The sequence below is a fragment of the Saccopteryx bilineata genome, chromosome 8 (assembly GCF_036850765.1).
Source record: "Saccopteryx bilineata isolate mSacBil1 chromosome 8, mSacBil1_pri_phased_curated, whole genome shotgun sequence".
Classification (NCBI taxonomy): Eukaryota; Metazoa; Chordata; class Mammalia; order Chiroptera; family Emballonuridae; genus Saccopteryx; species Saccopteryx bilineata.
Genome location: NC_089497.1, coordinates 51,320,368 through 51,337,842, shown reverse-complemented (window position 1 = coordinate 51,337,842; position 17,475 = coordinate 51,320,368). Strand labels below are relative to the sequence as shown.

Below are 17,475 nucleotides of genomic sequence, written 5' to 3'. Positions count from 1 at the left end.
AGAGAAAGGGGACAAGGGAGAAGCAGGAAGCATCAGCTTGTAGTAGTTGCTTCTCGTATGTGCCTTCACCGGGCAAGCCCAGGGTTTCAAACCAGCGACCTCAGCATTCTAGGTCAACACTTTATCCAGTGTGCCACCACAGGTCAGGCATGTGGTGGAAATGAAATGAAGTGATATATCCAAAATCCTTTCAAGACACCTTGTAGGGCTCAATGAATGATTAGTTCTACCGTCATTATACCATTTGGAGAAAGAGAAGGATCTCAAAAGAAGGAATTGAAGCCTTTCTGGGAACTATGAGGAGCCCTCTTAGGATGTGGGAGGACTGTGCTAGGGTCTTGAAGCTCCCATCGGTCAGAAAGCACTTCCTTCTCCTCTAACCAGTGGCACCTCCTCCCTCCTTTCTTGCAGGAGCAGATCTTGTGATTAATGAAGTGATGTGGTGGGACCATGGAGTGTATTATTGTACCATTGAGGCTCCAGGGGACACATCAGGTGACCCAGATAAGGAGGTGAAGCTCATTGTCCTGCGTAAGTGCTGCAGGAACTTTCTATTTGTCCACCCCACATAACACTTATTTCATACAGAAAAAAGCAGAAAACAGAAACAAACAAGCCCATGTTGTTATTTTTGGATTGCCAACCTCCAAAGTTCCCTTAGCATAGCTAATTTATTTCTACCTACCTTTCCTTCCCTCCCTCCCTCCCTCCCTTTCTTCCTCTCTCCCTCCTCCTCCTCCTCTCCTCTCCCCTTCCTTCCTTCCTTCCTTCCTTCCTTCCTTCCTTCCTTCCTTCCTTCCTTCCTTCCTCCTTCCCTCCCTCCCTCCCTCCCTCCCTTCCTTCTTCCCTTTCTCCCTCCTCCTCCCTTCCCTTCCCTTCCCTTCCCTTCCCTTCCCTTCCCTTCCCTTCCCTTCCCTTCCCTTCCCCTCCCTCCCTCCCTCCCTCCCTCCTCCCTCCCTCTTTCTTTTCTTTTCTTTTCTTTTCTTTTCTTTTCTTTTCTTTTCTTTTCTTTTCTTTTCTTTTCTTTTCTTTTCTTTCTCAACCTAGCCTGTAGGTCAGCAGCTGTATTTATTAGCCCTCTAGGATACTAGAACTGGAAACATGCCCCTGTATATGTAGTTCAACCCCTGCTTGGCTTCTCCCCTGCAGACTGGTTGACAGTGATCTTCATAATTCTGGGAGCGCTCCTCCTGCTCCTGTTGATTGGAATATGCTGGTGCCAGTGCTGTCCTCAGTATTGCTGCTGCTACGTCCGCTGCCCCTGCTGTCCCGCCCGCTGCTGCTGCCCTGAGGAAGGTGAGAGGGGATGGACAAGCAGTGGGATGGGGTGCTGCTTGCGCTTGATGTCCCAAACAGATCAGCTTCAAGACCTTGTATTCTTCCAGGTTCTCATCCATGACCTTCTCCCACTGTAGGCTCAGGGATCTATCTTTGGCCCCAGCCCACAAAATGATGCTTGTGCAAGCAACAGAGTCAAGTGAGAGGACTTCTTCTGTCCTCATTCTAGCTTGCCTACTGATGGCATTTCCTCAGCAACTCGGATGAGCCTGCGCTCCACTATTTGCTCCTAGCGCGGGCCTTGCTTGAACCTATGGCGGATGGAGGGAGTGGTTTAAATGTAGCAGCAGGAGAGGAAGCCACTCCCTAGAGATGACTTGAAAAGAGCAGATCAGAGGAAAGAGGTGTTGGAGCAGGGGCTCTAAATTTAAGAATCACCTAGAGCAGGCATCCCCAAACTACAGCCTGCGGGCCGCATGTGGCCCCCTGAGGCCATTTATCCGGCCCCCGCCGCACTTCCGGAAGGGGCACCTCTTTCATCGGTGGTCAGTGAGAGGAGCACTGTATGTGGCGGCCCTCCAACGGTCTGAGGGACAGTGAACTGGCCTCAGTAAAAAGTTTGGGGACCCCTGACCTAGAGACTTGTTAAAGCTTAATTGCTGGCCCCACTTCCAGAGTTTCTGATTTAACTCGTCTGAGTGGGCCTGAGAATCTGCATTTCTCAAAGTTCCCAGGTGACGTGCTGCTGCTGCTCTGGGGCCCACACGTGGAGAAGGTCTGTGCTAGAGGAAGGGAAGAGGGTGCAGAAGAGCATCTCGCTTTTAGTGTGATCTCTCTCTGGACTGAAATTTGACTTTTTAAAACAGAATTATGACATGCCCTAAACAATTTGGCTGCAGAATGCCTAGTGAAGGTAAAAGAATAATAAATTATTCCACAATGATCTTTTTCTTAGTAAATAGCTGGAGTAGAATCAGCTTCTTTAAATACAGAGAGCATTTGTGTTTTTAAAATAACATTTCCTTTTCATGATGATATAAGTAAAGTATTACAGCATAGAAAATTTGAGAAATTCTGGAATATGTAAAGACTAATCTTAGCGCCCAGAGATAACCACTTTTATCATTTTGGTCTATTTTAAAGGGAATTTTTTTTTATGGGAAAAGTAAGGAATTGCCTTTTAAGATGGAAACAAAACCTAATCTACAACATCAAAAAGGTCAGTCTGAGTCTGGTTTCAGGCCTGTGTCCCCAGGCTGCTGCTTATAGGAAAACAGAACTTAACTCTTATCGGATATCCCTCTGTGCAGGCCCTTTGCCTATATTTCCCCACTGAATTTTCACAACCCTAGAAGGCAGGTATCATTACTATTTAATAGACAAGTGACTGAAAGTCAGAGAAGTCACACATCTAGTAAGTAAGCAGCAGCAGTAACACAGTGTTGCATCCATGATGTCTGACTTAGAAGAGCCCGAATTTCCCACAGTCTGCCACAACCCCTGTGTGCACATCATGGTGGGGTTGGCTGAAATACCAACAAGCTCCTCAAAAGGAGGAAAAATAGCAGAGAACTCCTTACTGGGCTGTGGAGCGCCCTACCTTTACGGGGACTATGGGAGAGATGCCATGATGTCGCTGTCATTGGAGTAGTAAAATGCAGGAGGAGAGGAGAAAAACCATCTCAAGGTGCCTTGTTAGAATCCCTAGGTCAGTGGGACACTCAAAACAGGCAGGACTGGGGACAAACCCAACAGAATTAGTAAATGTATCCACTGTCGGTCAGCTGATAAACAGGTTCTGGGGGAGAGTAGTTCCTCCTACGTGGTTAGAGTTCATTTAGAAGAACTGTTGTAGTCAAGAAATGCAAGCCACAAATAAAGGTCCCTAGACTTGAGCAGACGAGGTCACTTCTGAAATGAGTCACTAAGTCAGACAGTCCTGAGAAGTTTGGTGACACAGGGAGATTATATGGAGGGGACAGAAGTTGTTAAGGAAAGCTCTCGGATAGAGAAGAGGGTCTGTGTGTGTGTGTTTGACTTTTGTTCTGTTTTTAGAATAAGATAACTCTAAGCATAGCTGTAGGCAAGGAATCAAGGCCTATGGAAATAAGTAAAGTAAGGTGGTCACTGAGGAGTGATGGAGCCAGTGGGAATGATAGCAGGCTTATAGGGAAATAACTGTCTTCAGGAAGGAAAGGAAAGACCGTCTGACCTCTGAAGAGAGAAAGGAAGTCATTATAACACAGACAATGATTAAATACAAGGGAGGAAGCTGAGGGAACTCACATTTAGCAAAGCAAAGTTCTAGACACAGAAGGGAGCTTCAAGAATGATGTCAGTGGTTCTTGAACTTCCCTGACCACAGCCAGTCTCCCTAACCTGCTCCCACTTTCTAGTGAGAGTCACTAGAGGACCAGAGAGGAGAAAAATGAAGATGACACTATGTTTTAGTAACTCTTGATAATTCACTTAGCACTAGTAAACAACCCACAGTAGAACTTAAAGATGAAAGTTACTGAAACGGAACCTAATTTTTTTCTGTGAGAACTGGAAACGCAACTTTCACGCCCAGATTGTTTACTGGCCGTCCTTCCCACGGAACCTCCAGGCACAGCCTGCAATGGGCCACAGGCCACCTTGGGAACCTCTGAGCTGTGCCAACCCCTCCCACCCTCCTCACAGATGTGGAATGTGAGGCCTACTGAGACTTTCTCACAAATATACTCAATTTTTTAGTGGGGAAGCCTGGACTAGAACTAAGTCTCTCTCTCTTTCTCTCTTTTGAATTTTAAGTATTTATTTATTGATTTGAGAGAGAGGAACGGAGAAAGACACATTGATTTGTTTTTCTACTTAGTTGTGCATTCATTGGTTGATTCTTGTGTGGGCCCTACCCAGGGGTCAAACCCGCAACCTTGGCATATCAGGATGATGGTCTAACCAATTGAGATACTCAGCCAGGGCTATAGACTAGATCTGGACCTCTTGAATCCTTACCCACAGCTGGTTCCTCTTCCTCAACAAAGATGATGTCATTGGCTGAAAGTTCGTGAGGAGGGGAACACATGAGAAGTGGTGTGTGTTTAAACTGCTGCTCTAGAGGAGGGAAGCAGGGTCGGTAGATCAGGGAAAGTCAGGTTGGGAAGAGGCTATTTGAGGTCAGTTGCCCGACAGTGCATTCAGCTCTGTCGGTGTGGGGGCCAGGAAGCATGGGCTGGTGGTTCCCTAAAGCTGAGATGGTAAGAGTTCAAAGGGTGTGGGATTCTAGAAAGCTCCTGAAGATGTTACTGAAATGACTGGCTTGCCACATCATAGGGGCTGGTAGTATGGGAAAAGGACTGTGTGACCAGAGGTCTAAAGAGGGCAAATAATGAGTTCTGTAAGAGGGGAGAGGAGCAGGTGCAGCTGCAGGTCTTCAGGGGCACCACGATGAGGCCCCCAGCAGATGCGGGCTGCAGAGGACGGGAGGCGCAGGTCTCTGGAGGAGGGGGGGTGCTGAGTGTCCTTTCTGTCAGGAAGGAGACATCTTAAAGAATATGCCCCAGGTTTCCCTCAGAAATGAAAATGAATGTGTCTTTGGTGGTTTAGTCTCCAAACATGTATTTTTGTCTCCTGTGGGATCTAAGGCAAAAGAAGCGACATAACAATTTATTAAAACAATGAGCATCACTATCTATTGACTGTCATATATTAGGCATTCATGGGTATTACCTCATTTAACCTCAACAATTTTGTGAAATAGGTATTATCCTCATCTCACGCTGGGCTCAGACCCCCTGAAAACTCACTCAGAATCACACAGCTAGTACATGCTGGGATTCCAGTTGAAGTCCACATGACCCTCAAAGCCTGTACTTAAGGAAACTTAACCCCAGGATATTTGTCAATTAACTCTAGTTAATTTTATTACTGTTTACTATATTATAGTGTAATGACACCAAGAAATATGATTTGTATCAATTCTAAGGTGAGAGGTAGTTGAAACTTGCTTGAAAGAACATATAGGATTATCTGGGGTAAATATATTCCAAGTGTGCTTCTCTGCTGCCACCTCGTTTTCCCCTTGTGGTGAGGATCCGCAATAGTCAACTCCGATTTGACTCTGCATTAGAATCAGGGAGCTTGTTGGAAACACAGATTTTCTTGCCTTGCATTAGACTGAAGGAGAGTTTCTGGGGAGTGGGATGCAGGAGTCTGTATTTTTAACGAGCTCATTAAAGATGGCCAAGGCACACTCTACTTCACTGAGGTTCAGACATAACTTACTAGGAATCTTTTGAAGCTTTGTTACTTTTTCTGTGTTTCTTATTTTATTGTCTGATTCCCCATTAGGTGAGCAGCAGAAAACCCTTTTAGTCTAGACATCCTCATGGGGCTGTTTCCAGGGACAGGATGGCAAGGGAGAAGCTCAGGAAGGGAGGAGCCCTGAGAAAAAAGTGGTAGCAGCTAAGAAGGGAGCAGGTGGGTCCATGAAAATTTGACAGGAATGCTCATGGAGGATCTGGACAGATCTGTAGAGAGTTATCTGTGTAGGTGGAGTAGGAGGAAGAAATGGCCAGAATGGGTAATGGTACCATTTGGAGGCTGTCAGAAGCCATCGGAGGGGCAAGGGATGTACAGGGATTTTCCCAGTGGAATCAGAATGTCCTTAGGCCTTGGAGGCAGAGACTAGTCTGGAGTGGGTTTTAGAAGGTGTGGAGCCGAGTTGGAGAGGTAACCTCTAGGAGCCCAACTTCCGCATCTGATCCCACGTTGAAGATTTCTCGGAGGACTAGTTAGGTTATGTAAAGTGCCCCGTATTAAGCAGGGCTTTATGTATGCTCACGGTGACATGTATAGGGAGCTAGGGGAGGCATGTGTTAGCAAAAGGGAGAGGGAAGTGCTGAGTATGTGGACTTGTCTCTGGAGGGTATGGAGTGCTGTCCATTTGCTTCTGATTTCCTCCAGGCTGGGCTGTGACTCACCTTCAGGGGTGTAGCTCCAGGCGTGTCTGGGGGGACATGCTGCAACCGCTTCCTGTTGTGCGGGAAGCTGGAAGTTTGTTTCAAATGGGAGCCACTGGAGAGCTGTCCTGCGGCCTCTTATTTGCTGGACTCACCAAATCCCCTGCCCTGTGCTGTGGGGTCCAGAATGGCTGCCTCCTTTCTCCCCTCTGTGGCAGGAGGGAGGCTCAGGCAGAGCCTGCAGCATTAGGCGAGGCCACAGGGGTTGGGGAACCCAGGAGGAGGGGGGAGTGCAGCTGGGGGCCCGAGGCAGGCACTTCCTGCACGTAAACACACAACTGCATTTCCTACACGCATGGATAGACGAGGACTTTGGGAGACGTGGCTCTCAGTCACAATTACCGCAAAATAGAAATTTATGAACAAAAACCACTAAATGTGTTTGTGTTTGACATGCACTCGCTATGAGTTATGAGCTTCAGACCAGCTGCACCTAGGAGACCAGAGTGATATTTCCATAGATCCCTTGTGCTGTTTTTATACTATTTTCATCACTCTGAAAGGAAATGGTATCTCCCTTCTTCCTTCTCCGCCTCAACCCCACCCCTCAGAGATTCCCCCCCACTTAGGGAAAACCCCACACTTAATAAGGTGAGAAGAGTGTGAAAGGTCCACTTTTTGCATTCTCATGCCTTCCTCCCACTGGTTCCCTCCCCCCCCCCCCCCCCCCGGGCTGGTGTACTATCTAGAAATGTTCTTTACCAGTAATTCTGCCCATTGACCTCAGCATCTACGTCCTTCTCTTTTTCCACTCTGAGCAGCCAGCCCTGAGCTTCCCTGGCAGCCCCTGACTCACAGCCTCCTCTACACTCTTTGCACCTGTACCTTCTATATTTGGCCTGTGGCTGAAGGCCTTGTTGGCTTCTGGCCTGAGATTTCACTACCTGCTAACTACCCATGTATGCATCCCGGGAATACGCAGGATGATGAAATGTTTTCAAGATCAGGAAGTCAGTTCTAAGAGGGTACTGTCCTGGGGTACAGGAGTTGCAGTCTTGCCTAAGCAATTTATTCCTAGTTCCTTCCCAGAGGGACAATTGGTTCACTACTCCCTTACCTTATACTCCTGTGCAAGACAGGTCATCCTGAACTTTGAGGAGGGAGACTGGCCTCTTGGCAAGGCCACTAGGTGGAGAGAAGTGGGAGGTGTGGGCCTTGCCCTGGCTGAGGGTCTGCATTTCTCCTTTCCCCCTGCAGCCCTGGCCCGCCACCGCTACATGAAGCAGGCTCAGGCCCTAGGTCCTCAGCTGATGGAAAAACCCCTGTACTGGGGGGCGGACAGGAGCTCCCAGTTTTCATCTTATCCAATGAACCAACTGCTGCAGCAAGGTAAACCTTGCCAGAGATTTAGGGTGGGAGAGGGCAGAGGGCAAGAGTAGGAACACGGGCTGCTGGGCCTTCCTGACCAATATGGTGGGTATCTTTATGATTGGGGATGGGAGGGGATGATGCATGCTAGGTAATGTGGCCTCTCAGTGCCCCAGTTCTGAGTATGTTGTGGCCACATTTCTGCATGTTCTTTTCCTTGTTTCCATACAGATTTGTCCCTGAGGTCCAGCCTCCCACAGATGCCAATGACCCAGACCGCTGCTCACCCTCCCATCGCCAATGGTGTCCTGGATTATTTGGAGAAAGAGCTGCGGAACCTCAACCCAGCGCAGCCTCTGCCCCCTGACCTCAAAGCCATATCTGGCCAACCTCACAGTATGCTGTCCTCCCTGGGCTCAGAGGTCGTGGAACGCAGAATCATCCACCTGCCCCCGCTGATCAGGGACCTGCCATCTTCTCGGAGGACCAGCAACTCCTCCCACCAGCAGTGGCTCGCCCCAATTCCCCCTGGACCCTGGGATCTGAGGGAGGAGAGAAGGCAGTACCACCGCTCCGATTTCCATGAGGAGCTCCAGGACTGGCCGCCTAAGCGCTGGGCACTGGAGCGAAGGAATCTGGACCAGCTTCGGAGCGGAAGGCACCGCAGCTCCAGGCTGAACAGGTCACCCATGCCCTGGTCAGACAGGGACAGCCTCAGTGATGTCCCTTCCTCCAGCGAGGATCGCTGGCAGTTCAACTACCCGCCTCTGCAGAGCCGCTACCCAGAGAGGCCCCGCAGGCCCAGCCCCCGGGAGAGCGCCCGCAGGGAGAGCGCCCGCAGGCACCCGAGGCGCCGGCATCGCAGCTACTCCCCGCCCCTGCCCTCGGGCCTCAGTTCTTGGAGCTCCGAGGAGGAGGAGAGGCAACCCCGGAGCTGGGGGGCCCACCGCCGCCACCGCTCCCACTCCCCAAACTGTCCTGAGGAGAAGCCTCCCAGCTACCGTTCACTGGATGTCATCCCAGGCAAGAATGGCAGGAAAAAAGGGAATGTGGAGAGGCACTCGGTGAGCCTGGGGCATCCTGCTAAGGGAAGGGCATAGGCAGCAAGGACCCTTCAGCCAGGCTTGACCCCAGCTGACACGGGCCAGCTCACACGCCACCGCTGGGGGTGCCTCTTCCGTTTTGCACAGCGAGCCCTGTGGGCTGGTTGAGACACCTGTTACAGAGCTAGAAGGGACGTAGTGAGTGCAGAGGGCAGGGGAGGTGCTGGTGTCTTACAGAGGCTTTTCCATCCTTGGGTCCCCCATTTCACAGAGGCTCAGAATAATTGCCCACCAGGTGAATAGTGGAGCTAGGACTTGACCACTGGTCTTGATGGCTAAGGCTTTACTTCCTGTCACAGCTGCTTTGCTGTACTTAGCAACCATATTTCCATACCCCAAATTAGAACAGGTGGCCTGACAGAGGATGTGCGTGCCACTTGTGGCTTCTGCAAGTCAGTGTGCCAGACCCTGTTGTATTCAGTGATGAGGTCCTTTGAGATCCACGCTCTCCCCCTTCCCAGGAAAGGATCATTGAACTGATTTTAAAAAAAAAAAAACCAAATATGGGTCAAATTTTAGGATTCTGTGAACAGGCAAGGTTACCAATGGTGCAAGTCAGCTTACCAACCTAAAAGGAATACTAAGAGGGATGTAGGCCTTTTGGGCCTGTGAACATAAATCTTTATTTTAAAGATGTGCCTTTAAAAAATAATTTTATAGAGTTAACATACCCAAATGATAGTATTCTTTTAATGTTGTAACTTCGCAAAGGTATGCTGTCATTGCTCAAGAAATATTCAGGAACTGCCTTCAGAGCCAACTTATAAGCTATCCACAAAAATCTATTTCTCTATTTGAACAGAATCTTCTTCTGTTTTGATTCTTTTGAGATAAGGGGATGTGCAGTTAGCTCTGAGAGACATTCCCAGAGTAGGAGGATATTATAGGAACAAGAATTTTAGTCTTTCACACACTTTGATGGCTACAACTCTCATTTGGAAATGCAGATTCTGCTGTAATTTGTTGAAAAATCAGTCACATGCATGGTCTGTCTGTACAAAGGAACAGGCACTCCTGAGAGCCACAGCACTGGTCTTTCTAGGGAAGAACCGTGGTGAGAGAGGGATTTGTGAAGAAGGTAGGTAGCAAAGGCCCACGAGCATTTCTGAAATAATCGGTGACAATTATATCATGTTCTCACCGATGTCCTATGAGAGAGGCAACGATCAGTAATAATAGGAATTAGTTGTACCTTAAGTGATACTGAGCTATGGACATTTATGCTGCATCTCATTTAATCCTTACAACACTATGAGATTTGTACAACTGTCTTCATTTTAACAGTGGATACAATTCTTCCTTCTATGTTACCAGTAAGAAAATTACATCCTGAAAGAACACACAGAATCAGTTAGAGCTGGGACAGCTGCTGTTACTTTAATGATATAGTAACTAAACTCTTAACTTCATTTTAACAGAGAATTGCAATTAAAAGCCAGTTTTTGGCCCTAACTCTAAACCCTATTTGCTTTTAAGTTTCTTCTTGTCTTTATTTTCTTCTCTTTAAGTTAAATTATGTGGTTTCTTGTAAGTTAGAGAAGGGAATACCAGTTATGTTTCAGACATTCTGGTAAACCCTTCTCAAGCTTTATTTCATATAATCCTTATAACAGCCCCGTTGAAGCTCAGTGAGAACATGTCCAAAGTCATACCGTCAATAGGGAGTGAAGTCAGAATTTGAACAGTCCTCTGACTCTCACACCTGTGTCCTTTTCAGTTATGCTGTGTGGGGCAATGATGTTTTCTGGTGATTTTATTTCTTCATTTTCTGAAAGCTTCCTTTGTCCTCCAGATGTACATACTAGTAATAATTCTACCACAAGCAAGCCATATTTTTATTATAAAGTTACTGGTGAGAGGCAAAGATTCCCCAGAAGATAATTTTTAAAGCTTTCATTGTTTTTGGATGTCTCTGAGTTTATCTCCCAAAGAGTTATCACTTTACTTTAATCACATTCAATTGTCCACTTATATTTTGAGTGACCTGAGGCTCAGGACCAAAACTTGATTTGGAAGATTGGTTGGTTTGAAGGGCACAGTGTTTTGTGTGTAACTTGAATTTTGAATGCTCTGTAGTGAAGCCAAAATACCGAGGGCCAAAGGCTTGCTCTTTTCTCCCCTGCTTGGTGGGGCTGGCTGCGTGCCCGCATAGCTAGCTCCCTAGCCTCTGAAGTGTTTGGAGCCGACCGCTAGCTTCAGAAGTTATGATACAATCAGGCCACTAGATGGAGATCTTTGGTTTATATATAACAGGAAATTTATTTACTCCTTGAGTTGATACGATTTATTACTAGTATATTTTCTGAAATCAGGCCTTCAGAAGTTACAGCTTCACCCTAACTTTCTAATAAAATATTTATTAAAAAGGCTTTCTTAAATATTCAGAGCAGTATGAATTAATCAAAAAAATCTTTTGGCAAACGTGAGATCTTCTGTCTCAAGAATAATGTTTAACAAGTAGATACCAACAAACAGGGCTCTCATATAAATGACCTCATGGGAATACAAAATAGGTAAGAACTATTCTCTGCACAGTGCCCATGGGAAAATGGAAGTTATGTTGAAGAATCTCCCATTTGACTCCAGAACTAGGGCGGTAGCCAGGATCGCTTTTTAGGTCTGCTGGTCTTTTCACTCTACCAAAGGCTGAAACCTCAGAAATATAAGAAGCATCTGACCTGTGGTGGTGCAGTGGATAAAACGTCGACCTAGAATGCTGAGGTCACCAGTTCAAAACCCTGGGCTTGCCCGGTCAAAGCACGTACAGGAAGCAACTACTACAAGTTGATGCTTCCTGCTTTTACCCACTCATTCTATCTCTCCCTCTCTTTCTCTCTCTCTCTCTCAAAATCAATAAATAAAAATCTGATATACATATACGCATATATATGCAGTAACACCAAGCTTTAAACTCTAGTGGTTTGGCCCTGGCCGGTTGGCTCAGCGGTAGAGCGTTGTCCTAGCGTGTGGAGGACCTGGGTTCGATTCCCGGCCAGGGCACACAGGAGAAGCGCCCATTTGCTTCTCCACCCCTCCGCCGCGCTTTCCTCTCTGTCTCTCTCTTCCCTTCCCGCAGCCGAGGCTCCATTGGAGCAAAGATGGCCCGGGCGCTGGGGATGGCTCTGTGGCCTCTGCCCCAGGCGCTAGAGTGGCTCTGGTCGCAACATGGCGACGCCCAGGATGGGCAGAGCATCGCCCCCTGGTGGGCAGAGCGTCACCCCCTGGTGGGCGTGCCAGGTGGATCCCGGTCTGGCGCATGCGGGAGTCTGACTGTCTCTCCCTGTTTCCAGCTTCAGAAAAATGAAAAAAAAAAAAAAACCCAATAAACTCTAGTGGTTTCAGACTGGGTGTTCCCTATGTTCCTGGGCTCCTTCAAATGGATTTTTTTCCAATCACACTCTATCAAAAAGGGCTTCTTGAGGCATTTCCGGTTTGCTCCAGACTTGGCCTGTACACACCTGTTCTAAGAAAAACTGCATTCTTTCCTCTCTAAGCTAAACTCAGACTTTCTGTAGAGAATCCAGGATTTATTTTATTTTTCTTGACTCAATAAAAAAAAAATCACTTTTTTAGATCAGGATACTTCATCTTTTCCTTTCAGTAAAATGTCTATTCCTTGATAATGTCTAGGATTTCCTTTTCTTTTCCTATCTTTTCTTTTTATGGCTTGGTAAGGTTTAATGGAGTTGAAATGGGAGGCTGCCCACAGGTTCCCAGTGCCTTATCTCTGGCCGTCCCTTTATGGGAAAAGTCAAATCTTGTCTTCATTAAGCCCAGTCCAGAGCTTAGTGTCATGATTCAGTCCAGTTTGCCAGCATAATCTTTTTGGTTTTGCCTAGGCTGGTCCTATTCTCAGGCCCACATTTAGAGCCTGTCCCCACCCCTGCTTGACATCTGTGCCACTGCGGGGCCCCAGACGGCCATTAGAGCTGCAAAGAAATGGGGTGAGCATGTGTTTTCCAAGCAAGAGGACAGCTGTTTAGGTTTTTCCTCAGTAAGCCCAGGACAAGTTCATTTTGCCCCATGTTGCTTTCCTTTGTGTCCGAGAATATTTACCCCTAGTTTTTTTTTATTAGAAACTGTATTCCCTAAAACTCACTTTTCTGATAAAATGGAAACAGAAAACATTTTTAAGTAGCAACATGAATATGCATATGTTTTGGGACAGGTATCTTATCTTGCCATTTCAAATAAGGTAAGAAAGGTCACGTTCATGCACTACAGCTGTCGATCATCAAAACCTAAATAAAACTATCCCTGTAGTACACAGAGAAACATGAACCATAGCCCTTGCCCTCATAGAGCAAATTGAAAAAGCTAAAAACTCAAGTGGAATAATGTTTGAAGAAAAGCCATGGGGGGGGATGGGAGGGGCACAGAGAAAACCAGATAGAAGGTGACAGAAGACAATTTGACTTTGGGTGAAAGGTATGCAGCATAATCAAATGTCAGAATAACCTGGAGATGTTTTCTTTGAACATATGTACCCTGACTGATCAATGTCACCCCATTAAAATTAATAAAAAGCAAAAACAAAAAACAAACAAAAAAAAACAACCATATACATACAGGACAATGTCTAGACCATTAAAAAAAAAGAAAAGCCACAAAGTTTGGTCAGGAAGAGGTAATTGTGATTTTTGAAAAATAACTCGAGAAATACTAAAGTATGAAGCTAAACTTTGTCAACAAGGACTAAGAAGGAATCATGCAGAAGACATAAGTAGGAAAAGGAGAACTGGGTCATGCTTTCATGAACAAATGGTAACAGATAGACCAATGAATGGAACAGGGTGGCTTTTTTTTTTTTTTTCAGTGTAAGGGAGGCTTGGAGATGTTACAAATCAAAAGTCAGAGTGAATGAGACTTTGAAAATTTTTTAGAAATTAAAGGGGTTTGAGGGAGGCTCCAGAGAGGTAAGAGGGAAGAGAAACCTAACCCTGGCGGAGAGACTGGCTTCATGCAGAGTTAAGAAATGTGTTTTAGGTTCAGACCTGCTGCCCCAGCAGCCACCACGTGCCTAGGATTTGCACCTCAATCTAGCACACCTTGTATATTGTGTACGTGGATGACAGAGCCCAGCTGACTGGATTTTTTGTGTTTTTCTATTCCTCAGGAGAGAGAGAGCTCCCATAGTGGAAGGAGTGTGGTCATTTAGTCACCGGGCACAGCGCTACTTCTGTGACTACTTCTCAGCTCCTGCCTGTCATCGGCATTACTTAGATTTCCAGGTGACTTGGGAAGTTCACTGAAAGTCTATATTTAACAAGTTTTGGCTTCCATTCTGAGAATCAAATAGAAGAATTTTTAAAACAAGAGTTTTATGAATTAATAACTTATTTTTAGCATTGGTTCACACTCTCTGAATATTTAGATTAAGTCTCTAAATTGTCATGGACCCAAATGAGATGTGATTTCTCAAGAACTTAGTAGCCTGAGTCTTCAACTAGGTTATACTGGTCAGGACCATGACCATTCTCAAAGTGAGAACTCAGGAACTTGAACAAAAAAAATCAAACATGATTCAGGAGCAGGAACTCTATGGAGAACTATAGAGTAATTTCCATGGGAACTTATCTCACTCTATAGCATATATAGAGGGTCCTTCCATGTTAGGAGTCCACCTGGCTACCCCCATGCCTGGGCACGAGTGTTCCTGAGGGCCTGGTAAGAAGTGGCCCAGGAAATACCCCAGCGGTGTGCTCTTAGGAGCTATTTATTGCACATGTAGAAAGTCACAGGGAAGCAGTTTTGCACCATTCCTACTCCTGTTCCTTGTTTTCCTCTTTTTATTTTTTTGCTTATATCTAATTTATATTTTTGCATATGGTATGTATCCATTAAAATCACTTTAAATGTGTCTTGAGAACAACAGAGTATATAAATAAGAAAGAAATAAAGTGTGTTGGCCTGAGGATTCTGCTCTAAATAAATACCTACTTTGGTGCAGTTGCCTGGATGAAGCCTGCTTTTGGACTGATGCTCAGAGAAGAGCCACCGGCCTGGGTAGTTCTGAAGCTGCCTTTGTCCTGGCACCACTCAGCCTTCCTAAGCAGAAGCTTCCAGCCAGGTCTTGCCACTCATAGCCCCAGAAAGAAGGAAGGCTGAGTGGTGCCAGGAGAAAGAGGGGGCTGTGCCCTCCCTGTAATAAGCTCTACCACTCCCTCATATTTTCCCCAGTTCTTTTGGTGGCTTCCTAAATTCGTTTGTGCTTAATGTAGAGGCCCTCCTTGAGAAAATTGGAATGAGATGGCCTGTAAAGAGGTGTGGTGTGTGTGTGTATGTGATTGTGTGTCCCTCAACAGTATCTATGTGTACGACCCCCAGCTCCATTTAGATTTTATTGTGTTGACATATCACCCCCCCCCATCTCATTAATTATATGTTGAAAAAAAAAACAGGTTAAATGCCTGCTTTGGGAAAAGGTTTCTTTGGGACTCTTTATCTCCATAATGTAATTGAGTCTAAATTAACAGAAAACACATTTTTAATGGATGATGAATAAATATAATTTAGTGGGTGAAAGAAATCTGGTTAGAGCAGGATGGCATAGACCTTTTTTTCCTGCTCCTCTTTGCTAAAGACAACTTTATAAACCTCAGAAATGGTACCAGAAACAACCAAAGGAAAACTCCGAAGGGTAATAAAAAGAAGTCAAGCTTGTTTGGGAATCCGGGATCAAAGGAACAACACAGAGGCAGGTCATCTTGCGTCCCCCAATCAGCAAAAGGTGGTCACCCAGACCTGACATTTTCTGACTTCCCACTTATTACTAGAAGGTATTCCAGTAGCTCATTCTTCCCCTTGGATCTAGTGGGAGTCTGTCGGACAACCTCAGGCAGGGGGGACCAACTGGGAGCCTTGCCAAAAATAAGGAATGAATTATCCTTCCCTCCTGGGCTAGAGAATCCTCTTTTCCATGGACAGAGACTAAGGTAGATAGGGGGAACCAGTAAGAGAGACACAGGAAAAACATCTGGCTCAGCTGGGGAAGTCTCTTCATTCCTAAGGGTTAGGGACTTTCTTTCCCTGCCCAGAGATACTAGGGCTGTTGGGTGGAGCCAGAAAAAAGAACTTGTCACAGTTGGCCCTATAACTAGCAGCCTGGTGCCAGAAGTCAATTTGTCTTCATGGAACTGAGACTCTCCAGTCTGGCTCAGAGAAACCTGTGTACCTGGAGAATACCAACAGAAGGAGTTTTCCATACCCCTCCCTCACCAAGAGATAACTGGCTATCCAACCAGAGAAAATTCCACCCACTCAAAGGCAGCATTAACAGACCAGTGCAAGCCCCAGCAGCACTGGACACATCAAACAGACCAAAATAATACCACAAAGACTCTGAAAATCAGACTGCCATTGGAATGTACAAAAGTAGGCTAATAATCATATGCTAAACCTAGGTAAAGTAACTCCTTGTAAAATAAAATACTTAAGTAGAAACCAGAGTGTCCTAACATGATAGACAAAGGATCCAGGATACAAACCAAGAAAATCACAACTTGAATTAAAAAAAATGAAATCAACTGATGTCAACACTGAGAAAAATCATTTTGTAGTTATGTGATAAAAATGTTAAGGTGGACATTATAAAAATGCTACAATAATCGAGTACAAATATTCTTAAATTAAAAATAGAAAATTTCAGAAAAGGAAGAAAAGTTATGAAAAAAATAGAAATTATAGAACTGAAAAATACAATAGAAATAAAGACTCTGGATGAGCTCAACAATAGTGTGGAGATTATGGAGGACAGAATTAGTGAACTTGAGGACTGAACAATAAATTTCACCCAATATGAACAATAGAAAATAGGCTTAAAAATATGAGCAGAACCTCAGGACTTGTGAAACAATTTAAAAATATCCAACATTTATATCATTGGAGTCCTAGAAAGTAGAGAAGAAAGAGTGGGGATGAATGACCATTTGAAAAAATAATGGCTGAAAACTTCTAGAATTTGATAAATGACATCAACCTAGAGCTCCAAGAAGTATAATGAATTCAACAACAAGATAGACTAAAAAAATTCATGCCAAGAAAAATAATGAATTTTTGAAAACTAAAGACAAAGAAAACATCCTGAAAACAGCCAGAGAAAAATAATGCATTCCTGGTAGGGAAACACCAATTTGAATATATTTGTCAAGTGAAATCATAAAGAAAGAAATGACAAAATATTTTTAAGTGCTAAATGAAAAAAACTGTTGACTCATAGTTCTGTATCTGGCAAAACTATCAGAAATGAAGGGAAAATAAAAACACAGATGAATGAAAACTAAAATATTTTGTGACTAGCAGAACTATCCTTGAAAGACTGGCTAAAGGAAATTTTTCAAACAGAAAGGAAATGGTAAAACAAGGAAACTTTGAGCATCAGGAAGCAAGAAGGAACAAATAGAGCAGAACTATGAGTCCATTCAATGGATAAATTCTTTTCCTTATGGGTTTTACAAATCATATTTGATTATTGACAAAAATTATAATACTATCTAATACTGTAAAAAATGATATTTAAAGGTGGGGTATGTGCCTGACCAGGTGGTGGCACAGTGGATAGAGCATTGACCTGGGATGCAGAGGACCCAGGTTTGAAACCCCAAGGTCACCGGCTTTAGTGTGGGGTCCCTGGCTCGAGTGTGGGATCATAGACGTGACCTCATAGTTGCTGGCTTGAGGTACAAGGTCGCTGGCTTGAGCAAGGTGTCACTGTATCAGCTGGAGCCCCCACTTGCTCCCCACCAAGGCACATTTGAGAAAGCAATCAATGAACTAAGGTGCTG

At 45.2% G+C, this 17,475-nt stretch overlaps 1 protein-coding gene across 4 annotated transcripts in view; it reads left to right on the top strand.

Annotated features, from left to right (window-relative positions):
• Nucleotides 1–14,630, top strand: part of ILDR1 (immunoglobulin like domain containing receptor 1) — a 37,195-nt gene extending 22,565 nt beyond the window's left edge. The window contains exons 4-8 of one of the 4 annotated variants that reach the window (XM_066241576.1): nucleotides 412–531; nucleotides 1,150–1,296; nucleotides 7,479–7,610; nucleotides 7,821–8,612; nucleotides 13,809–14,630. In XM_066241576.1, coding sequence (XP_066097673.1) covers nucleotides 412–531; nucleotides 1,150–1,296; nucleotides 7,479–7,610; nucleotides 7,821–8,612; nucleotides 13,809–13,828 — 1,211 coding nt within the window. In that variant the 3' untranslated portion in view covers nucleotides 13,829–14,630. Of the gene's footprint in view, nucleotides 1–411; nucleotides 532–1,149; nucleotides 1,297–7,478; nucleotides 7,611–7,820; nucleotides 8,654–13,808 lie in introns of all 4 variants that reach the window. The other 3 variants (XM_066241575.1, XM_066241577.1, XM_066241578.1) reach the window with 3 other exon arrangements.
• The last annotated feature ends 2,845 nt before the right edge of the window (nucleotides 14,631–17,475 follow it).